The 23421-nt window shown below is 56.4% G+C and overlaps 1 protein-coding gene across 2 annotated transcripts; it reads left to right on the top strand.

Annotated features, from left to right (window-relative positions):
• The first annotated feature begins 855 nt into the window (after positions 1 to 855).
• Positions 856 to 22545, top strand: KATNB1 (katanin regulatory subunit B1). Of its 2 annotated transcripts, none has more exons than XM_010365500.2 (20): positions 856 to 981; positions 2100 to 2405; positions 6796 to 6926; positions 9467 to 9584; positions 16178 to 16278; positions 16616 to 16657; positions 16997 to 17080; positions 17296 to 17411; positions 17859 to 17930; positions 18108 to 18258; positions 18407 to 18597; positions 18719 to 18849; positions 19268 to 19318; positions 20250 to 20317; positions 20447 to 20566; positions 20673 to 20822; positions 21130 to 21206; positions 21281 to 21355; positions 21653 to 21769; positions 22111 to 22545. In XM_010365500.2, the coding sequence occupies exons 2-20, from the start codon at positions 2366 to 2368 to the stop codon at positions 22241 to 22243; spliced, it is 1968 nt and encodes a 655-aa protein (XP_010363802.1). In that variant the 5' UTR covers positions 856 to 981; positions 2100 to 2365; the 3' UTR covers positions 22244 to 22545. The 2 variants fall into 2 exon arrangements, with proteins under 2 accessions (XP_010363802.1, XP_030780611.1); XM_030924751.1 differs by having other exon boundaries at positions 19268 to 19327.
• The last annotated feature ends 876 nt before the right edge of the window (positions 22546 to 23421 follow it).

Genomic DNA, 23421 nt, shown 5'->3' with positions numbered 1-23421 from the left:
CAACCTCTGGGCAACAGGAAGAGGCAGCTGCGGGGCCGAGTCCGTCCTAAGCGGCCACGCGAGAGGCCCCGAGTCGAGAAGGGTTACGGCGCTTCCCTGAGCCCACCCCGCCCAACGTGTCACAAAGCCGGCCTTTCTCCGATTCCCTGATTGCGGCCCCTCAGGGTGCACCCCTTGCCCACGCATCTATTAGCCGAGGCAGTGGCTGCGTGGGCAATGCTCCAGGGCTCAGCGCCTGCCTCGGCTCCGGAATCAGGCTGTTTCCTTCTAGACCTTCCGTGGGGGATTCATGCTGGCGTCCGGATCAAAGAACAGGGGCAAAGTCCTCCTGGGTACCATCTGCAGGCAAAGGGAAGAATGAGGAGGCAAAGGGAAGAATGAGGAGCTTCGGCAAAATGCGGACTAAGGCCTCCCTAGGTTTTGCCCCACTCCAAGATGGAAGGCCTGCGGCTTCACACTGCCCCCGAAGTCTCCTTCCCATTGGCTATCTTGTAATTGGTTTTCCAATAATGCGGGCTCTGATTGGTCAATCCAGGACGGTTGCTCAAGCCATTGGCGCAGCCGCCATTGGAGGGCGGCTCTCAAAAGTTTTCAGACACAAATTAGGTTCGAGGAAGGAAACGGAAAGGAAAGGGAAACTTGAGACGGAGGCGGGACTAAGGAAAAAGCAGCTTGCATTGGTTTATCAGAGGCCAAAGGGCGGCTCTTGAACGCTCCTTCCTCTTGATTAGTCCGATTTAGGAAAAGAGGGCGGGTACTTAGGAAAAGCGGCAGAAGCGCCTGCTTCCATTGGTCAGTCCTGGCAGGAGGCGGAGCGCCTGCGGCAGCTGATTGGTGCGGGAGGCGAGGTGGGCGGGGCTCTGAGCCGGAGGTTTTGTTGTGAGGGTCGGTTGTCAAGCAGCGGCCAATCAGGGCAGGGGATGGAGGCAAGTGGGGGTCGCGCCTGGAGCAGAGCCTCGGCCTCCGGAGCTGCAGCTGCAGGTGGAGTGGGCAAGGGGACGAGGTGGCGAGGGGACGGTGGGCCCTGGGCTGGGCCGAGCCAGGCGGGGCTGGCCGGGCTTGCGGGCAGAGAGCTCTGGGCGTGGGGAGGCTAGAGCCCATACTCCGCAAGCAGAGGGTTGGGAGGATCAGCCGAGGCCGAGGTACCTGCCCCCGCCCCCGGACCAGAGGGGTCGGGGTGGAGGCCCGAGGGGGCAAAACCAGGGAGGCCGGAAGCAGAGCTGGGGGCCTGCAGAAGGACGGGTAATGAATAGGGAGACAGAGAAGCAGGAGAATGAATGAATGGGAGACCCCGGGAACATATGGGAAAGGGCAGTAACGGGAGTCTGGCGAGGCAGGGGCCACGTGAGGGAGCTCGGGAGGCAGGATGTGCATGAGTGGGAGACTCAGGGAGCAGGGAGAAAAGGGGATGTGAACGGAGGACTAGAGAGGCAGACCCGGGGACCCCGGAGAAAGGGGACGGAGAGGAGCGGGCTCATGGGAAAGAGGTGAAGTGGCTGTGGGAAGGAGGTAGGAGGCCCCATGAGGTGGCCTTTCAGAGTTGAGGAGTCATAGCCACTCACGCCCAGACCGGAGGCCTAGTTCCTAGCTCTGTCCTTGGGAATCTCAGGGAGCAGGAGCGGTTCCCTTGCCAGGAGCTGGGGAGTTGGGCCATCACGGTCGTCTTCGAGATTCTTTCCAGGGAGGACTTCAGTGGCCGTCTCTGGGATGCCTTTCCTAGGCCCATAAGCTTAGCTTCTGACTCCACTCCCCCACATCCCACACGTCAGACAAAAACAACGACTCCCGGGAAATCTATGTGAATTGCAGACACGTGGTCTTCTCCGCCCCACTGCGGCTGGCTGCTGCACTTTAGGCAGCCAGCATCCCGGAACAGAGCTGCATCTCATTATCCTGGTCTCTGGGAGGAGTTTCTTTTTCCTTGTGTTCCAAATCACCCTACCTGAGGTGCCCCCTCTGCAGATTCCCAAACCCAATTTGCTTCTGGCTCTTGTGGCTTTGATGGGTGCCAGTCTTTATCAAGTGGCCTTGGTGATCCAGGTAGCAATAGCTCTTACCAAGCATTTTCTAACATGACATCACCTCTGTTTGTATTGCAGCCTGGTACTGAGCTGAGATGGCTCAAGCCTAACATCCCATGATCCAGGATCGTGACAGATGTGCACAGGCTGCTGCTGTTGCTGCTGTGGGTGATTTGGAACCACGAGGCAGCCCACAGCCAGAAGACGAGGCATTCTCCCTGCCTGGATGTGTGGGAACTCTCTGCCAACTTGATTGGTGGATCTGGGGGGGATCCACCCCCACCCCACGAGGAAAGCACAGTTTGTTTTGTGGGTGGGGCTTCAGGTGGCCAGCCAGCTGAAGGATGGCCACCCCTGTGGTCACGAAGACAGCCTGGAAGTTGCGTGAGTGGTTTTCATTTTTCTTTATCACCCCATTTATTCTGTTAGCTGCTTGTTGCTGGGAGGCCTGAACCTACAGCTTTGTTTCCTGTTCTTGGCACAGGAGGAGACTCCTGGACTTTGGAGTAAAATAGACCACGATGTAAATCATGACTGTGGCACTTCGTAGCTGGGTGACACTGGGCAGGTGACTTAACCTCTCTGAGGCTCAGTTTTCTTGTCTATACAATGAGATGACGCCTGCATTCTATGGTTGCTGTGAAATTCAAGTGACAAGATGAACATCCTAAAGCACTTAGCACAGCATTTCCAGTTAGGCTGACAGTGGGGTGAGAAATCCTGAAAGATGTTCACAGCATTCTCAGACATCTATCTCACAAGTCAAACTTCCCCAGTCAGATAAAAGCATCTTGGGCCCAGGATGGGGGAAGGAGTGGGAGCGAGAAGGGATGGGCAGAGGGTTGCAGACAGGGCTTGGACTGTAACTGATGGGCACTGCCCACTTCCACCATTGTCCTGAACAAGCGGTTCTAGACTCTTTGATCTAAAGATTTCATACTCTTAACAATTATTGAGGACCCCAGAGTGCTTTTGTTTGTTGGATTTATATATCGTCAATATTTACCATGTTAGAAGTTGATACTGAGACACTTTCAAACAAGAGTATATAATCATATAGGCCTCTAGTGATGTTCTGGGAAACTCCACCATATGCTTGTGAGCAAATGAGAGTGCATAAAGGCAGATGCCATCTTAGTGTTATTGTGAAAATCCGTTTGTCTTCTCAGACCCCCCGAAAGGATCTCGAGGATCCCAAGCATGCCCAGATCAGAGTTTGAGAATTCCCGTACGTGTTGGCACCTCTATCGTAACTGGTTGGCATAGCTTTTGTGCTCTCCACCTGGTCACTGTCTGCTGCCAGCTGTCCCTGGGCTGGTTTTCAGGAGCTGGGACAAGACTCCACACTTGCTTTTTTTTGAGACAGACTCTCACTGTTCCCCAGGCTGGAGTACAGTGGTGCGATCTCAGCTCACTGCAACCTCTGCCTCCCGGGTTCGTGCGATTGTCGTGCCTCAGCCTCCCGAGTAGCTGGGATTACAGGCATCCACCACCACACCCGGCTAATTTTTGTATTTTTAGTAGGGACAGGGTTTCACCATGTTGGCCAGGCTGGTTTCGAACTCCTGACCTCAGGTGATCCACCTGCCTCGGCCTCCCAAAGTGCTGAGATGACAGGTGTGAGCCACCACACCTGGCCAAGACTCTACACTTTTTAACCATGAATTTAACCATAAGACTCTGGGCAAAGTTCTTTGCAGGGCCTCTGTTTCCTTGTTTGTAAAGTGAGAGGTTTGGGCCATTTTCATGTTGTTCCCCAAAGCTCTAGGGCTCTGGGAGAACCCTGTTATGGTTCCCCAAGGAGGGCACACTTCGGTCAGAGTAACTTTGTCATTATTGGGATTACATATTCATCCCTTCAACAGCTGGCCTTTCCCCAGAGCTAGGCACTGGGAAGCCACTGGGCAACAAAGTCGTCAAGGTCTCTGTACAGTGGGAGCTCAGAGCCTGGGGAGAGCAACAGGCAGGAACTGGATAACTGTATCCCTCTGTGTCTCCTCTAGTTGCAAGCTGAATTAGTTAACTCGGGGGTGGGGTAGGGGGTGGGTTGGGAATACTGCAGGTTGCTTGAACAGCAAGCGCAAAGGCCCTGAGGCAGGAGGCTCGACGTATTGGAAGGACTCAAGGGAGGCCATGGGCAGTGGCACAGCAGCAGGAGGAACATGGGGCCGCACAGACCTAGTGAGTTCGCAGGAGCACGTGTCCACAGGACCCCAGCCCTCCTGAGGCTGCCGTGGCTTTATCTTAAAGGCAAGGCCAAGCCATCAGAGTGTGCCAGCAGGAGGTAATGAGATCAGGCGTGTTGGGCATCTGCTACTGCTGCTGATTTCATGTGCATGGTGGTGTCCATGGAAATCAACTCTGAAGAGCCCAGGGCCACATGACCTCTGGCTCCTTGTGGCTCCAGGGTCTGGTGAAGATCAGAGGTGCGTGGCCCACATGAGGTCGTTGAAACCTAGTACTTTGTATCTTGCATCTGGGATGTGGATCCTCAGCCCTTACCACACCAGTGTTGCCCAGCTTTGGCTGGATATGGGGCCCAGGTTGTATGTGCTCCCAGAGCTTGGCCTGCCAGTAGACACTGAGGATTTTTATTTTTCATTTTTTGTATGAAAATCAAGTATTCGGCCTGGGCTGTTGGTCGCTGTCCTTCAAGCCAGGATGAAGGAGGAGCTCTCGGGGTGGTGCCCCGTGCCTCCTTTGCAGGTGCCTGTGCTGTGTCCCTGCCCCTCTGCTCGCCCTCCTTGGGGTCCAGTCAGTCCCTGGTCAGGCTGCTTAGAGGGGAGTGATGTGGGCTCCTCAAGAAGGGCCCAACTTCTAAATTCTTCTCACCCCAAAGTCTGTGGTTTTGCCAGCTCAGTCTCCCGCCCCCACCACCGTCTGATCACACTGGGGCATATTTTGTGCAAGGCCTAGAGTGGGCACCCAGGAAATACTGATATTATGAATGAATGACTGTCTCCAGGGGCAGCAGTCCTGAGGCCCAATGAGGTGGGGCCCAGCCAGACACTTTCCCTGGGAAGAGTGAGGGCCAGGGGATAGACAGAGCCCTCCAGGTAGGCCAGGGGGAGTGGGCAGTGCCTCCACGGAGAGGATGCCAGGCTCGGGCACAGAATGCCAGGGAGAAGGTGCTTTGCCCTCTTTCCGGGTTGGGCGGAAACTCTTGAACAGACACATGTCTGTGGCTGGACTCCCCAGGTTTCTGTCCCCACAGTGTCCAGAGGACAGAAGGCTCTTGTTGAGATGGGACTAAAGTGGGGCCCAGCTCCCTGGGATCCCCACGGCAAGCTCCCCGGTGCCCTGGCCCAGGTTTGGGCCCACAGGGAACCCTCGCCCTTGCTGGTGCTGCTGCCTGTGCCAGCTCTGCCCTGGCTGGGCCAGGAGGCATGGTGTCATCGGTGAGATTGAGCCTGCGACTTGTCCCCTGAGCATTCCTGGTGGCCCCTTGGAGCCCGGCTTTCTGGCAAGCAGCTTCCGTGGACCCAGTTTCCCAACCTCCTTGTGGTCTGAAGTCCGCAGCAGAGACACCCAAGCAGGGTGGAGTTGGAGCTGGGGTGCAGGAGGAGCCTCTGTGGAGCACCGTGGCTGCAACACCCTTTTCCTTGGCGTCACCCACGCTGGCCTCCCGGGTGCCTCGGGGCGTCAGCACCTTGGGGTTTTCCCCTGGCCTGTGTAGGGAGAACTGTCTTTTTCCTTCTTTCTTTCCAGAAGGAGCTTGCACAGGGATGGGCTCCGAGGCCCTGGCTGCCTCTTGGTTCCCTGCCTGTGCTTTGCTCCCTGTAGAGCCCTCTGAGGCTCATGCCTGCCATCTCCACTGACCAGGCCAGGGACCTTGGGCTGTCTTCATGGCTTCCTCCTCTGTGTGGTCAGCCCTCACCCCCACCCCGGCTGCTCAGTCTGTTACCTCCTGCCCTCTCCTCATGAAGCCCACCCTCCAGTGCCTGCCCGGGCCCCCATGCCCATTCTCTCATGGTGACTAGCCCCGAGCCTGCCCAACGTCACGGAGCCCTCACCTGCTACTAAGCAGCACGCAGGCACACTCTGAGGGAGTCCTCAGCATCAGGTGTGAGCAGGCACCATGGGTATCCCCACTTTCCAGACGAGGAGCCAGGCCCTCAGAGGACAGGTGACCTGGTAGCCAAGGCCACGCAATAGCAGATCGCAGACCTCAGACCAGAACCTGATCCATGATTCTGAATCTGAGCCACAGCCCCGTGCAGGCTCACCTGGGGGCAGCTTGTCTAGAGGTGACTTCAGTTGTTCTTAGAGTGTGTTCTCCAAAGCAGGGTTTGCATGTCCACATAAGCAGCAGCTGAGAGGTGCATAGGCAGTGCATGGGTCAATTTTTTTTAATTTTAATAACTGTTTTCCTTTTTGTATCATAGAAAGAGTATCATGAGTATATCATACTTGTAATTTCATGGATATGGCCTAAGACCAAGCTAATAAAAAATAGCAAGTCAATTTTAAAAATTGAGTATAACTAGTCAATATTACCAAGTGATGTGCAGAAACAGGAAGACAATCGTGAAGTCTAAAGGTAAGAAGGACGGGCATGATGAAAGTTGAGAAACAGTGATTTCCATCTCAGGCCCATGCCCTGCCCTGTCTGCTGGTCCTACAGCTCATGGTGGGCACCAAAGCGGGAGCTGAAGGAGGCAGAGCCTTCCACTGGGTTTCAGGTTCTGGAGCGGGTAGCCGAGCAGGGTCACCCCTCCTTCACAAGGCCACATCGGGCCCCCCTGATGGCCTCTCCCTCTCCTTCCCTGTGTAGAAGAGATCGTTGCACATGCCAGCAATGTGTCCTCACTGGTGCTGGGCAAAGCCTCCGGGCGGCTGCTGGCTACAGGCGGGGATGACTGCCGTGTCAACCTGTGGTCCATCAACAAGCCCAACTGCATCATGGTAAGCCCCGACAGCCAGCAGGGGGTCAGGACAAGGGCCTGGGGAGGGGACAGGGACAGGGGTTGGAGGCTGAAGAGTGAGCAGCTTCTCAGGCTCTCTTGAGCCCAGGGCCCCCTATCCGCTGGGGCCCAGCCCAGGGGTGGAGGAGGTGTGGTGCTCAGTGAGGCGCAGGACAGCCCAGCGTGGCTGGGACAGTGGCCAGCCCTCAGGAGTGAGGGAGTCACCTGTCTGTGGTACTATTAAGAACTCCAGGCAGGCTGCGTGAGAAGGTTAAAATAAGCCCGGGGCCTGTGGTTGAGCCAAAAGACTTATACCCCTCCCCTCCCACCTGCCCATCTGCCTGCGTGGCAGCAACATGTGGGCGTTTATTTTAATTCATTCCCAGCCTTCATTCCCCAACGAGGATTTGAGGGGACCTGACTGGAGCTGGTTAGGAAGCGAGTTCTTAAATAGTATCTCCCCACTATTTATGCAGCTATGTTCAATGCTAGAAACTGTTTACCAGATAGGAGCACATAAAGGAGAAAACACAAAATGAATTACATATAGTTCTTTTATCCAAAGGCCACCACAGTTGGTGTTTTGGGCTGAGTCCTTCTAGATGCTGAGACAGATACGTATACGTGTACATGCACATGTGTACACACTTGTACATGCATGTACACATGTATACACGCAAATACTCATACAAGCACACACACACAAATAAAAATACACTGCCACTCTTGTGCAGTCTGATTTTTAAAAATAACAATGTTGTAAGGATTTGCCTGTGTCAACAAGTATTCTTTTACAACATAATTTTGAATGACTTAATGGTGTTCCATTGTAGGGATGAGCTGTAATTATCTTAGCCACACCCTGTTATCAGCATGGAGGTTGTTTCCGGCTTTTTTTTGGCTCCGCTAAACCACCCTGTGGTGAACATCCTCAGCCACCTAGATCCTTGAGCAGATCCGTGATCATTGCATTCAATCCAAGGGTGTGTGCTTTTGTTAAAGCTTTCAAAACAGATTGCCAAATTGCCCTCCAGAAATCATTTTACATTCTCACCAGCAGCATCGGAACCTGCTCTTTCCTCCATGCCCCACCCCCCATCCCTTGCCAATCAGGGAAGTATCATTGTTTTGACTCTTGGTGAAATAAAGAAAAATAGGACAGGCACAGCGGCTTACACCTGTAATCCCAGCATTTTGGGAGGCCGAGGCGGGTGGATCAACTGAGGTCAGGGGTTTGAGACCAGTCTGGCCAACGTGGTGAAATCCCGTCTCTATTAAAAACACAAAAATTAGCCGGGTGTGGTGGCAGGCACCTGTAGTCCCAGCTACTCAGGAGGCTGAGGCAGTAGAGTTGCTTGAACCCGGGAGACGGAGGTTGCAGTGAGCCGAGATTGTGCCACTGCACTTCAGCCTGGGTGACAGAGCGAGACTCCATCTCAAAAAAAAAAAAAAAAGAATATGGCAAAGGATGCATTTCTTAGTAGAAACTTAATCACCTCTGTTTTTCTGAGATCCAGGGGTAGAACTGAGATCCACCCCAGCCTCAGCAAGGGTGCCAGGGGTCAGTAAAGATGAATTGAAATGTTTTGTTTTACTTTGCTTTTAGGGTTCAAATGTGTGTTTCTACCCCCCCTGAAATGCCAAAGTAGTAGCATACACAAGCTGAAAAAGCATCACCAATGACTGACCAAAGATAGGACATGCCACGACCCCCGGAGAAACGGGGCCAACCGTCTGGGGCCTGGCCTGCAGGCTTGTCTTTGAATGCCAGGTACAGCTGTCAGGCCCCAGCCGGTCTCGCCCCGGGCTGCTGCCCTGGCTCACACACACCAGCCTCCCAGGCCTTACAGTGCCTCCAGCCTGCCGGGGTCTCTCTCTCCTTGGGGTTTCTGTGCACGCTGTCCCCCTGCAGGCCGTCCACTTGGATTTATATTTGTTTGTTTTTGAGTATGGGATACACTTATTCCTCTCAACATCCAAAAGATAGAGGGTCCACAGTGAAAAGTCTTCCACCCTCCTCCAACCCCCACAGCCCTCTCCTTTCCATGGGGATGAGCAGTTGGGAGAGCCGGGGTTCCAGAGGGGCAAGATTTGTGCCCGGGACCAGGCAGGCCTTGGTTCTGCTGTGGCTTTCCTCGCTGAGGGGCTTGTGTGGGGCAGAGTGAAGAGGGGAATAGAGCAGGGGCGGGTTGCTTGACTTAGGGCCGAAGGGACAGCATCCCTTTATCTTGGCCAGTCACTCCCCTCTGAGAGGCCCAGGGCCATTTCTGCAGGTGACGCCCATGTCAGAAGCACAGCGCGGAAGAGGGAGGTGGTGGGGGGGATGACTGGGGTTTGTCCACTTTTAGCCCTGAGAGCTGAGGGCGAGAGGAGTAGCTGCTCAGAAAGGGCCTGCAGGAGGGCTCCGCTGTGGCCCCATGGGGCGCCCTCTCCTGCCTTAGCCACTTCTCGCTGAAGTGTTTCCGGGGGACCTGGAATTCAGGGCGGCAACTGCGGGGGTCTGTTCAGCAGTGTCCTGAAGCTGCTGCCCTCTCTCCACAGAGCCTGACGGGCCACACGTCCCCAGTGGAGAGCGTCCGCCTCAACACCCCCGAGGAGCTCATCGTGGCTGGCTCCCAGTCGGGCTCCATCCGTGTCTGGGACCTGGAAGCTGCCAAAAGTAGGCCTCCGAGCTTGCCTCCTGTGCACGCGCACCTGCCTTAGTCTTCAGGCTCTGCAGTTGTGCCACTTCCTCCAGGAAGCCTGCCTGGACTAGGTTGGCTGCTTTGCTCCTGGAGCACTAACCGGGCAGTGTGGCACCCACTCCACCCCTATTAGCCTGGCATTGACATGCACTGCTGCCTCTAGCAGCTGGCACTGAGGGCCTGCCGGAAAATGTCTGCATGAACCATCGTGTGGGTTGGGGGATGCGCAGGTGTGTGTGTGTGTGTGTGTGTTTGGATGTGTGTGTGTTTGGATGTGTGTGTCTGCATCTGTGTGTGTGTGTGTGTGTATTTAGAACCTAGAGGGACGTCACATGTGGCCAGGGGCCCTGCAGGTCACGTGAATGAGTGAGGTGGCTGTGTGGGACATCCGTGAAGAACCGGGGAGCTTGTACCCCGACTCCAGGTGGTTCCCACTCTGCCTTGGCTCCCTGGTGCCATCAGGCAGCCTGGAATGGCCAGATCTGTTTGCTTGTGCTCTGTTTTAATTTAGTTTTCATCTGTATGGAAGCTGTACATAGCCTAAAATTTAAAACCTCAAATACCAGTAGTTCTGCAGTTAATTCCAATGGAAAGAGGAAACTTCTGCCCCACTCCTTCCCATTCTCCAAGAGCCGAAACGTTCTGTGCTTTCGTCTGCGCTTTGCTGATCGCCTCCACCTTTCTAGACCACATGGTTATACCACAGTTTCTTTATTTTCTTATTTAAAAAACATCGTGGCCAGGCGCAGTGGCTCACGCCTATAATCCCAGCACTTTGGGAGGCTGAGGCAGGCAGATCACCTGAGGTTGGGAGTTCAAGACCAACCTGACCAACGTGGAGAAACCCCATCTGTACTAAAAATACAAAATTAGCTGGGTATGGTGGCACATGCCTATAATCCCAGCTACTTGGGAGGCTGAGGCAGGAGAATCACCTGAACCCAGGAGGTGGCAGGAGGTGGGGGTTGTGGTGAGCTGAGATCGCACCATTGCACTGTTGCCTGGGCAACAAGAGCAAAACTCCATCTCAAAAAAAAAAAAAAAAAAAACACACACATTATTCTCTTCCTACTGTAGAGGATGAAAATGTAGCTCTCTCGTGGCACCACCCCCAGCCCTATCGCTCGTGTTTCTCCTCCCACCCTCCCAGTAGCACCATTTCAATAAGCGGTGTTTATAACGTAAGGACGCGTAAGTGTCATTTACCGCTGACTGTTTCTTTTTAATAACTTGGTTTCCCTGGAGTTAATAGTTGTTCTTTTTTCTTTTTTAATCTGTGTGTTTTCTATGTCTGTATTACTCATTTATCCCCAGATTCTCTGCCAGAAGAGTAAAGCTCCTCCTATTTCTTTGAAACCCTTGCCATAATCCAGGCGCCTTTTCTCAGAGCCTCTCCTCTGGTCCTAGAGGCCTGCAGCCCGGCTGTCATCCTGGGCCTCCGTGTCTCTTCTCCGGGGAATTCTCTAATCTGCTGTTCCTGGTCCCACCCCGCCACCTTTCTTGGTTTTCTCCCTCTTTTTGATGGAGCACATTCTTTTGTAGCTTACTGAGAAAGGGTGCTGGGAAGGCATAGTTTTGGAGACCTTCCATGGCTAAAAATGACTTTATGCTACCCTCATCACTTTTTTTTTTTTTTTTTTTTGAGACGGAGTCTTGCTCTGTCGCCCAGGCTGGAGTGCAGTGGCCAGATCTCAGCTCACTGCAAGCTCCGCCTCCCGGGTTCACGCTATTCTCCTGCCTCAGCCTCCGGCGTAGCTGGGACTACAGGCGCCCGCCACCTCGCCCGGCTAGTTTTTTTGTATTTTTTAGTAGAGACGGGGTTTCACCGTGTTAGCCAGGATGGTCTCGATCTCCTGACTTCGTGACCTCATGATCCACCCGTCTCGGCCTCCCAAAGTGCTGGGATTACAGGCTTGAGCCACCGCGCCCGGCCTCTACCCCCATCATTTGCTTTTGTGTTTGTTTTATGAGTTTGAGTGTAGAGTTCTATGTTGGCAATAAAATATCGCCCTCAGAATTTGGACGGTGCAGCTCTTCTGCCTTTTAGGTTCTAGCGTTGCTATTGGGAGGGGCTGGTGCTGTTCTAATCCCAGATCCTTCACAGGGGACTGGCTTCATTCCACGTTCTCTCTCTTTTTTCCTCTCTCTCTCTCTTTTCTTTCCTCTCTCTCTCTCTTTTCTTTCCTCTCTCTCTCTCTTTTCTTTCCTTTCTCTCTGTCTCTGCAGGCTTTTAGGGTCTTTGTCCCAGTGTTGTGGTGTGATGAGCCTTGGGGTGGGTCTGTTTCCACCCTGTGCTAGGTCATCGCTGGTTTCTTGCGGTTGTGGTCTGGAAACTCATGCCCTCAGTTCTGGGCTGAGTGGAGAGTCTCGCCCACTGCTCCTGTGCTGTGCCTCGGTGCCTTGGCAGGTGGTGCCAGCTCTACAGATTTTTCAAGAGAGGCTGGAAATCTGGAAATTCATGTGGATTCACCCATTTAAAAATGTTGACAGCTCACTCAACATTTGTTTCAGAATACCATGCAGGCCAACACTGCGAGGTCCAAATGAGACCTGTTTGCCTGATGCTTTTCTTTTCTTTCTTTCTTTTTTTTTTTTTTGAGACAGAGTCTTGCTCTGTCACCCAAGCTGGAGTGCAGTGGTGCAGTCTCAGCTCACTGCAACCTCTGTCTCCCAGGTTTAAGTGATTCTCCTGCCTCAGCCTCCTGAGTAGCTGGTACTATAGGCACGGACCACCATGCCCCACTAATTTTTATATTTTTAGTAGAGGTGGGGTTTCTCCATGTTGACCAGGCTGGTCTTGAACTCCTGACCTCAGGTGATCTGCCCTCTTCAACCTCCCAAAGTGCGGGGATTACTGGCATAAGCCACCGTGCCTGGATTGCCTGATGCTTTTTGACAGCCTTGGTTGGATCATCCCACGTGCCAGGCAGGAGGCCACCTACCTGAAGCCCTAGAGAGGAAGCAGCAATGTGGATTTTGCCGAGGCTGCTTTTTCCAGAAGAGAGCCCCTCTGGCCCGGCTGAGACTTCAAGATTCTTCTGGGCCTCTCCTTGGTTTGTGCTCTATGTTGGCAGCAGTGCAGCAGCCATGAGCCACACATACACAGTGGCAAGGTTCCCTTTGCTCAGGAACAGTGGGCTTTCTGTATAGGTGGTACTCAATAAAGATGCACCCAGGCCTCTTCAGTGATGCTTGCCTACTCAGTGATGGTCAGTTTAAGAACAAAAGAGCCCCAGGACCTCTTTGATAACAAACAGGACTGCAGGCTTTGCGTCTCGGCACGTGATCACACTGCCTGGTCACACCAGGGCATGCTGTGCTTGGGTGTCACTGAACTCAAGCAGGCCAGGGAGGAGCGAGTCCAGGATGGCTGGGCTCTAATGGAGAAGGTGGGAAGGCTCAGGCAGAAGGCGGGCAGCTCCCTGGACCTGAATCCCAGCGTGTGGGCACCAGCCATTCAGTATTCACTGAAGAACAAGAGACAGAAGAGAGAAACCGAGGGCGCCGTGCCCCCTGTCCAGGCTTTCTCAGCCACAATTGTTTTGCTCATAAGGGAAATGTGAGGAATTCCTTGAAGTGGCTGAGAAATGAAAAATAAAGACTGCTGGATTCCTGGGCCCTGGACAGCCGGGGCTGGCTCCTCCACAAGGAGCTTATTACAAACTCACAGCCCAGACTCCACCCTCAGAGAACCCGACTCAGTACTGGGGTGGGCCCAGGATCTGGATTTTAATAAGCTTCCAGGTGATTCTGATGGACAGCCAGGTTGACAGATGGGCAAATGGAGGCCCAGGGAGGGCACCAAACTTAGGAAAGCCCTGGTAGTTGCAGGCAGCAGAGCCTGGGACTTGAATCCTGGCGTCAGGAATCCCATCCCAGTGCTCTCTGTTGTGCCATTGAATGGAAGAGAAACTTGCCTTCAGCATAGCAGGTAGAGCTAAGACCTCTGGCCTCCTCCACCCCCACTTGCAAGAGCTCGGGTGACAGTGACAGACAGGCAAATGGAGGCCCCAGGTGTAGAAAGGTTCCAAAGAGAGCTGCTCCACTGGCATGGTGGCTCACACCTGTAATCTCAGCACTTTGGGAGGCCGAGGCAGGAGGATCACTTGAGGCCATGAGTTTAAGACTAACCTGGGCAACAAAAGGAGACCCCTGTCTCTATTTAAAAAATAGAGAGAGAGGGAGAAAGAGAGAGAGCTGCCTGTCATATTGGTTGCCTTGGAAGGCCACCCATCACTGGAGGGCTCAGATGTAGGCTAAGGATGTGCTCAGCTGGGAGGCCATGGGGGTTCCTGTATGGGGCAGACAGACCCTGGAGGCCCCTCCACTCTGCAGTTCCTAGATCCCATGATTGAATGTGGGCATCAGAGGCCTTCGTGGGATAGAAGAGCAAGGACAGGAGTCAGGCCAGAAGAATGTGGTCCTGCCTGCTTTCCACAGCGCAGCCAGAGGGCGAGGGTGGCTCAGCGCAGGGGATCCCACGGGATCCCACAGGAGGGCGGCCGGCACTTCATGCTGCCAGCCCACACAGGGTGGGACTCCTCCACATCCTCTCCAGGCAGGGCAGAATTTTGGAAGCCTTGCTGTGGGATCCAGGCTGAGTGGGCTGGGAGCGGGTGTGGACTGGAGCAGGAGCTAGCGTGGCCTCCTTGGCCAGGAGGCAATGCCCAGCCCCCAGCAGCACCTGATAGCTACACGGAGCAAGGAGGGACAGCTGCAGAGATTCTGGTGCAGGTGAATTGGATATGCATTCGACAGACTCCAGAGGGATGTGAAAGTGTCCAGACCCAGCTCCAGTGCCAGACAGGGCCAGCTGCAGAGGGGCACTGAGGCCTGGGGAGGAGGAGAGAAGGCCCAGCTTGCGGGACAGCCAAGAGCAGAAGGCAGGCCTTGTGCAGGAAGACATGTGAATGGGACTAATTACGACTGGCATTTATTGAGCACTTACCATGTGCAGAGCCCGTGCTAAGCACTTTATGTCTGTTTGTTTACTCCATTCTGTGACCCAACGTGAGGCCCAGAGACAGTATGTGATTGGCCAGGGTCACACCACCAGTGAGGATTGGAGCCAAGGCTGATCCCAGTACTGTCTGACGCCACAGCCCACATCCTGACTTTGGAGGTAGAGAAGATCATACAGTAGAGTTCATTTAATTCACCCAGTGCTTGGATCTCGACTCTGCAGTGAAGTGTTATATATGGAATCTTGAATACCTCCTCTGACAGAGAGCTCATCACCTCACAAGGCACCCTATTGCACCTTGGTTCAAAACTAAGAATGGCTGGACTCCCACATTTCCTGGCCCCGCCACTCAGGATGGTCAGTTTTGTTCAGATAGTGAATTATAAATCTTTCCAAAAGCAGGAAACATGAGACAAATTTGAGTGGTGCTGGAAGACACCCTGAAACACACAAGGTTTGCCTCCAGGCTGGGCCGCTCCTGGCCATGGAGATGCCTGCAAAACCTTCAAGGAAAGGATGGGAGATGTGGTTCCTAGGGCAGCGGGAGGCGATCAGGCCCCACCCCGGGAGTTCTTTGGTCCTTGCGTGTCCTCCCTGTATCCTCTCAGTTCTCACTGCTCCTCAGTGTGTCCTCACAACCATCCTCAAGATCCCATGGACAGGGGTCACCCAAGAAGACTGGTGTGTGTACCAGGGCCACCCCAGCCATGCCCTCCCCTTGCCCTCCTTAGGGCCTTTGCCCATCACCTCCATCTACCTAACAGTGCATCCCTTATCCTCCACCCACTGACATCTACTCAAATACCACCTCCTCCATAAAGCCTTCCTGGATTTCTCTTTCCAACCAAGCTGTTTCTCTCCCAGCTTGAACCTCTCCTGGTCTCTCTCTCTCCTTGCGCTGTCTTGGGTGGGGTTCAGCGCCCTGCAAACCATAAGCTGCATGCCCATAGGGCCTGAACTGAGTGTGGTGGTTCCCTGGCTCTGCTGCCACTGGGGCATAGTCTTTGGGGAGAGTGCGGTACAATTTCTGCAGACTTGAGGTAACACAGGGCTGTCATCTCTCAAGAGAAATATAGGAAAATTAGTTGTCGACTGGACGCAGTGGTTCACGCCTGTAATACCAGCACTTTGGGAGGCCAAGGCGGGTGGATCACTTGAGGTCAGGAGACCAGCCCAGCCAACATGGTGAAACCCATCTCTACCAAAACTATAAAAAACTTAGCTGGGTGTTGTGGCACATGCTTGTAATCCCAGCTACTTGGGAGGCTGAGGCAGGAGAATTGCTTGAACCCGGGAGGCGGAGGTTGCAGTGAGCCGAGATTGCACCATTGCACTCCAGCCTGGGCGACAAAGCAAGAAGACTCCTCAAAAAAAAAAAAAAAAAAAAAAAAAAAAAAAAAAAAAGGAAAGAAAATTCATTGTTAGGGTGGTGGGACCCTTGATTATTTCCTCCTGTTTTAAAAATACGTGTCATTGTTCTATTTTTCTGTTCTGTTTTCTGTGCAGTTAATCCAAAAGCGCACACACAAATCCCCACAGCAGCCCTTCCTCTGCCAGCCTTCTCATTTGCCTCTTAGCCACTGTCTCTGCTTTCCTTCTTGTCAGTTCTTCGCACACTTATGGGACACAAAGCCAACATCTGCAGCCTGGATTTCCACCCGTACGGCGAGTTCGTAGCCTCCGGTTCCCAGGACACGAACATCAAGGTGAGAGGCCGGTCCATGCCCCCGTGTCTCCTGCTGGGCCTGCGGCAGGACCGGCCCGGCCCTCAGTGCTGGATGCCCGCTGAGGGGACCTCTTCCCTTTCTGCAGCCACATCTGCATCATCCTAGGGAAGGTGGGTGGCAGGCATCTGCCAGACGTTTCTGCTCAGAATGCCAGCTTAGTGAGCAGTTTCTGTCCTTGTTACCGTGGGGAGTAACAACCTAGAGAAGCCTGTGTCCCGCCCTCTGCTCACGGCCACACACCTTCCTCCAGTCGTGGCTCTGGGCCTCAGTCATGACCTCTCCTGACTCTGCCCCTTTGCTTCTCTCACCCCCACAGCTCTGGGACATCAGGAGGAAAGGCTGTGTCTTCCGATACAGGGTAAGGATGCGCTCTGTCAGTGACTCCATGAGCACCTTGCAGGCAATTGAGTGTGGCGTGGTGCCCAGACCTCGGCAGGGGATGGAGGGGACGGCTGTCTCACATGAGTGAGAACATAAAACATGGATCTGGAGCCGAGCAGGAGTGCCATGGGTGGCCCACCTGGATCCCCTGGCTCTCCATGAATCCCCTAGAGTCACGTTCATCAAACTGCTCCACACAGAACCAGGCGGATAACCGGTGTCGTTACATAGAAGGGGTCCCATAGGAGTGAGGAGGCAGGGAGAGGTCTGTTGGGCCCAGGATCCCAGGGTGAGCTCATGCTGTGTCCTCCCTCAGGGGCACAGCCAGGCCGTGCGGTGTCTCCGGTTCAGCCCCGATGGGAAGTGGTTGGCGTCGGCCGCAGATGACCACACCGTGAAGGTAGCTCCCAGCCTGACCTGGGCCCGGGGGCTGGAGGCTGGGGGCTGCTGATCACACCAGGCTGAGTCCTCACCTCCCTCCTGATCAGGCTCACATGTCCCAAGCCTATCCCAAGTGGAAGGTAGCTTGTGGATAAAAAGCTTGGCCTGGATTAGAGAGAGGGTGGGTAGCCAAGATGCCTGGTCGCCCTGACCTCCTCCCTGCCCTGCCTCCAGCTCTGGGATCTCACTGCTGGCAAGATGATGTCTGAGTTCCCTGGTCACACGGGGCCTGTCAATGTGGTCGAGTTTCACCCCAACGAGTACCTCCTGGCCTCTGGCAGCTCTGACAGGTGAGGAGGAGCGGGCAAGTTGTTCGTGACTGCTGTCCTTCACCACCTTGCCCTCTGCGCGTCTCTGCTCTCGGTCTGTCACTGTCTGGGGTGTTATATGCCTGATGATCCTGTGTAGACTGAATTGGATTTCAGCCCAGCCAGGACTGGACCCTGGTCCATCTCGCCTGGCTCTGGTTCCCTGGCCTCAGTGTCCCAGGTCTATGGCTTCATGGGCAGGTTGGGCCCCAAGGCACCTAGCGGGGCCCCATAGGGCAGGGAGGCTGATGGCTGTTGGGGCCAACCCTGGGGCCAGGGCCATTGGGCCCAGCCTCCCCCTTGCAAAGTCAGGGCCAGCTCTGCCCCAGACGTTGCTCCTGGTGGCCCTGCCCTGGGGGATAGGTTTCTGGAGAGAAGCTGGCTTCCCAGGGGCATAGGCTTGGCAGCACAGCCTGGCTACCTTTGCAGGACAATCCGTTTCTGGGACCTAGAGAAGTTCCAGGTGGTGAGCTGCATCGAAGGGGAGCCTGGGCCTGTCAGGTACGCAGGCTGTGGGGTGGGCGGCCCAGCGCTTCTCCCAGGCAGCGGAGTGTGGCTGTGGGTGGGCCTTTCCCATCTCCGCTGCTGTGCCCTCCTTGCCCCGGGCTCTCTGGGTTCCTCGGGGTGGGGACCAGGCTGGGTGCCACAGGACCCACAGCCATGTCTCGCCTGGCCCAGGAGTGTCCTGTTCAACCCCGACGGCTGCTGCCTGTACAGCGGCTGCCAGGACTCGCTGCGTGTCTACGGCTGGGAACCTGAGCGGTGCTTTGATGTGGTCCTCGTCAACTGGGGCAAGGTGGCCGACCTGGCCATCTGCAATGACCAGTTGGTGAGACAGCCATGGCACCCACCGCCCCCCACTCCCACGGGGCCACCCGCCTCCCTCCAGCCCAGGCCCTTCCTCCTACCCCCACACTGGGGCTGGGATTTTGCTCCCTCAGCTCACAGGCCCAGCCCCACCTCTCTGCTTCCTGCAGATAGGTGTGGCCTTCTCCCAGAGCAACGTCTCCTCCTACGTGGTGGATCTGACACGTGTCACCAGGACTGGCACGGTGGCCCGGGACCCTGTGCAGGACCACCGGCCCCTGGCACAGCCACCACCCAACCCCAGTGCCCCGCTCCGGCGCATCTACGAGCGGCCCAGCACAACCTGCAGCAAGCCTCAGAGGTGAGGGCGTGGGGGGCCTTAGGGGGCACAGGAGAGGGCCTGTCATAGGGGAAGCCTTGGAGTTCCAGCCCTGGGCCTTACAGGGCACCTGCTTCCTTTGGGCTTGGCCTCATGCCCCCAGGGTGAAGCAGAACTCAGAGAGCGAGCGCCGCAGCCCCAGCAGCGAGGATGACCGGGACGAGCGCGAGTCCCGCGCAGAGATCCAGAACGCCGAGGACTACAACGAGATCTTTCAGCCCAAGAACAGCATCAGTGAGGCCGGGCTCCCGCCCCCAGCCCAGCATCCCCATCGGTGAAAGGGAGGCTGGGGGTCCTTCCAGGATGGCCTGCTGTGGCTCTACGTCCCTTTAGCTTCTTCCTAACCCAACCTGGGTTCCACGCCCTGTCCTCATGTTCCCTGGGCCAGGCTGCGCTCTGATGGAACTGAGAGGGGGCCCTGGGCACTCCCCAGCAGCGGCCCAGCAGCTGCTCAGGGTCTCAGTCCCTGCCCTGCCAGGGACAAGTGGGCTGGGAGGGGCAGGACTGAGGGTTCCTGGGACCAAGAGCAGGGTCCACAGTCTGCAGCCGCATGCCTGGGAGCTACTCTCTGTCCCCCGCACTCTGACAGGGCCCTGGGTCCCAGGTGGCCTGGCCAGGAGCGCTCACAGCCAGGGGCCTCTTTCCTCTGCAGGTCGGACACCACCCCGGAGAAGTGAGCCCTTCCCTGCACCCCCAGAGGACGGTGAGTTGGGTGAGCCTGGTTTCCTAAGGTCTCTGATGCCCCCTGTCCCTCATCTTCTCTCCCTGTCAGTCCTCCGGACAAGCCCCTTCCCTGGAACCTCCCCTCTCAGGACACGACCCACAGCCTCTTCCCCTGGGTCTCTGCCCTCCACCTGTTATGTGCTGGGTCCCTGCAAGACTGACAGTGCCTCCCAAGGAGCCTGTGCCCTGGTGTGTGGGGGACAGACATAGACACCACCGCACGGGCGGGCCTGCCGGGGGCACTCGGGCTGTGGAGGATGGAGAGGAGTCACTGGGGGCCCACCTTAGATGGGGTCTGCTGTAGATGGGATGATCGGGAGGCTCTCAGGAGGCCCAACAACTGCTGAGGCCTGGGGGCCAGCAAGAAGAGGGAGAGGGGAGCGCTTCTGGCAGGAAGGGAGCTGAGAGGCGGGGAGCTGGGGTGAGTCCCAGCAAGAGGTCAGGCCCACAAGGCCTCAGCTGGGGTTTGGATTAAGAAGGGAGAAAACATGATCTGCGTTGTGGTTGGAGAAGGGGCAGGTGTGGGGCCCCCTGTCCTGCAGAGTACCCCTGCCCTCCACCTGGCCTTCCCTCAGGGACCGTCCTTGCCGTCTTCTGGAGGCTGGGTTTCCTAGGAGATCCACTTCCATCTTGCCAGTCACTTATCCCAGCCCCCTCCACACACATGCCAGTGAAGGGACAGGACAGCCACATCCTAGAGCCCCCTGGGTCCCACCCACAGGCAGACTTAAGATTGAGTTCGGGGAGAGGGAGGAGGCAGGTCCAGGCCTGCCCCCAGGTCGTCTGGAGCCCCCATGCTACTGGCCTGCTGCCTCCCCACGCTCCTGCTCCGTCCCCATTGCGATGTTGCCCAGAGCTCCGCCCTGAGGCCCTTCTGGCCGGACCCAGTCATCTTTTCCTTTTGCCTCCAGATGCAGCCACAGCAAAGGAGGCAGCAAAGCCCAGCTCTGCCATGGATGTGCAGTTCCCAGTGCCAAACGTACGTCCATGGAGGGAGCATGGTGTGGGGCCTAGAGAGGGTCCTGACCCAGGGTTGGGGGTCCCTCGTATTGGGAGGCAGAGAGGGAGGCCCCAGGCTGGCACCCACTGAGCTTCACACCCATTTCAGCCGGAGGTCCTGCCCCGGCCCCCAGTGGTTGCTTCCACACCTGCACCCAAGGCTGAGCCTGCCATCATCCCTGCCACCCGGAATGAGCCCATCGGGCTGAAGGCCTCCGACTTCCTGCCCGTGAGTGGGAGCCCAGTGTGAGGCATGGGTGGAGGTCTGTGGGTGGAGAGCAGAGCTTTGCTGCCGGCTCTTCCCATGGCAGCATCTGGGTGCCCATCCCACACAGGCTGTGAAGATCCCCCAGCAGGCCGAGCTGGTGGACGAGGATGCCATGTCACAGATCCGCAAAGGCCACGACACCATGTGTGTGGTGCTCACCAGCCGCCACAAGAACCTGGACACCGTGCGGGCTGTGTGGACCACGGGCGACATCAAGGCAAGCGCCCACCGTCGCCCAGGGCCTCATCTTGCCCCTTGCCCCTGCCACCTGCCTGCCCAGGCTTGAGGCAGAACAAGAAGAGGCCACCCATGTGGGATAGGCCATCCTGTCGTCATCATCACGGCTGCCGTTTAGTGAGCACCTGTTTAATGCCTGGCCTTACACTCACTGCATTAGGTGCAGTGCTGTAAACACCCACAGCCCCTCCAGCACACTCACATTCACGTTCGTGCCCCCACCCTCACCCTCACAGGGCCACACTGTCCCCCCCTGCCCCTCCCCTGACGGTGCTCTGTTTGCACAGACGTCGGTGGACTCCGCTGTGGCCATCAACGACCTGTCGGTGGTGGTGGACCTCCTGAACATCGTCAACCAGAAAGCGTAAGTGGCTGCCGAGGGGGAGTGGGTGGAGAGGCAGGGCTGGGCTGACGGCAACATGTCCTGGCCTCTCCTAGCTCCCTGTGGAAGCTGGACCTGTGCACCACGGTGCTGCCACAGATTGAGAAGCTTCTGCAGAGCAAATATGAGAGGTGCGTGTGGGGAAGCCATGCCTGCCTCAGGCAGGGGGAGGGAAGAGGTAAGGAGCCTCCTCCTGGACCATGGGAAGGCCCCCCAAGAGCCTGGGTGTTCCTGTGAGCTGGCTGTGAAGCATTGCTGCCCCTCAACGGTCCAGAGGTGGGAGTGGAAACAGGCGTGTGTGTGTGTGTGTGTGTGTGTGTGTGTGTCTGTGTGTCTGTGTCTGCCCCTCTCCTCCTTTGTTCCTCGCTGTTTCTCTTTCTGTCTGTGGCCCTGAGTCCATCTGTGACTTCATCCATCTCCCTCTGAAGCTATGTCCAGACGGGCTGCACCTCCCTGAAGCTGATCCTGCAGCGGTTTCTGCCCCTCATCACGGACATGCTAGCGGCCCCTCCCTCCGTGGGTGTGGATATCAGTAGGGAGGAGAGGTGAGGGCCAGGCGGCACGTGTGTTGGGGGCAGGGGTGCCACAACAGGTGAGGGGACAAAGGCCTGGAGACCCTGGCCCCTCTTACTGACAGTCCTGTTGGGACAGAGTACAGAGGGTGTGTTGGTCTGGGGCCATGGCTCAGGGCATGGGTGGGCTTAGCCAGAGCTGGGTTCCTCCATGGCCTGGCTGTGCCCACAATCCCTGGCAGGGCCTGAGTAATTCCCTTCTGGGCCTCCGCCTTCCCCTGGGAGGAGGGGCTGGAGCAGTTAGGATAGCAAAGGCCCTGGGGTTGGGGTGGTGGTGGTGCCAGCTGGCCCCTCAGGCATTGCCGTCTCTACAGGCTGCACAAGTGCCGGCTCTGCTACAAGCAGCTCAAGAGCATCAGCGGCCTGGTCAAGAGCAAGTCGGGCCTGAGCGGCCGCCACGGCAGTACATTCCGCGAGCTGCACCTGCTTATGGCCAGTCTGGACTGAGGAACGCAGTGGGCAGGGGCGCTTCGCTGCCCTCAGGGCCTGGCCTCAGACCCCCCACTCCTGTTCCTTGTGTGCCTAGTGGCCCATGAGCCTCTGCCTGGCCCCTGCCGCTGTCCTGTGGCCGTCCTGGAGGAGGTGACGCTGGTCCCTGGCCACCTCTACAGCCCTGAACTGAGACAACTCTCTCCAGCAATAGCTGCCCAGCTTTGCCCAACTGTTGCTTCTTGGGGCAGCGAACTGAGCCCTGGGGCTGCTGCTGTAATTTATAAGGCAAATTTTATTAAATTTGTAACTATTCCCAGGTTTCCTTGCGGGGAATGTTTTCTGCTGGCCACAGGGCTCCCGGCGGCCCAGGAGTGCCTGCCCCGTGGTTTCTGAGATGAGGCCACACCCCCTCCAAGCCCTGCGGTGGGGCTCCGGGCCGTGTGGCCAGCAGGGGGCAGCAGAGAGTCAGGCCTGTGGGACAGCACCAGTTCAGCCAGTTCAGACTGGGTAGGAAAGGGAGGCAGCAACCACCCTTCCACCACTGGGTGTTGAGGTTATGTAGGGGTAGGCCCCACCAGCCGGTCCTCCCCACCTCAGCCACACACAAGCTATCTTATGGACACCCCCAGGACGCCTCCAGGGGCAGGACTGGAAGGCACCTGCCCCTTCTGAGCAGGGCTCTGATCAGCTGTCATTCCCTGCTGGAGCCCCCAGCACTGGCTGGCGGGAAAGGGTCCACCGTCTGTGGTCACTGCGACAGGTGGGCCCCCTTCTGCTCCCAAGGCAGGGACCAGGTACGGCCCTGCCCTGGGGTGGTCAGGGTCCTCGGCACTGGAGGAAGGTGGCACGGACCTCTGGCCAGTTCACTGAAGAGGAAAAAGGCCAGAGCAAAGGGTGGGCACAGGGTGGGCAGTGGGTGGTGCCCAGCAGTAACCCGGAAGCCCAGCATGGTTCGGGCAAGGCTTTAATGAGCCTTTGAAGCTCTCTCCAGCCTTAGTTTCCTTCCCATCAGTAACATGGAGGGATGCCCCTGTTGGGAGGTCGGTCAGTTATTGTGGGCACACGGTAGGCACTGCAGGAGGTGACTGTGACCACGAACAACAGAGAAAGTGACCCAGGGTGGGACAGCACGGGCTCCCCCCAGTTGTTAAGGACGCGTGTCCCTAATTGACCTAGAGGACAGATCCTGAAGG

The sequence above is a fragment of the Rhinopithecus roxellana genome, chromosome 20, assembly GCF_007565055.1.
Source record: "Rhinopithecus roxellana isolate Shanxi Qingling chromosome 20, ASM756505v1, whole genome shotgun sequence".
Taxonomy (NCBI): Eukaryota; Metazoa; Chordata; class Mammalia; order Primates; family Cercopithecidae; genus Rhinopithecus; species Rhinopithecus roxellana.
The sequence above is the reverse complement of the archived record's forward strand: the minus strand, read 5'-3'. Positions and strand labels throughout refer to the sequence as shown.

Excerpts from the sequence above, each read along its gene's own strand:
- KATNB1 (XM_030924751.1), top strand. The coding sequence starts at position 2,366 with ATGGCCACCCCTGTGGTCACGAAGACAGCCTGGAAGTTGC. Across the intron at positions 18,598-18,718 it reads ACCTGCAGCAAGCCTCAGAG|GGTGAAGCAGAACTCAGAGA; the intron begins GTGAGGGCGTGG and ends TCATGCCCCCAG. Across the intron at positions 18,850-19,267 it reads TCAGCCCAAGAACAGCATCA|GTCGGACACCACCCCGGAGA; the intron begins GTGAGGCCGGGC and ends TTTCCTCTGCAG.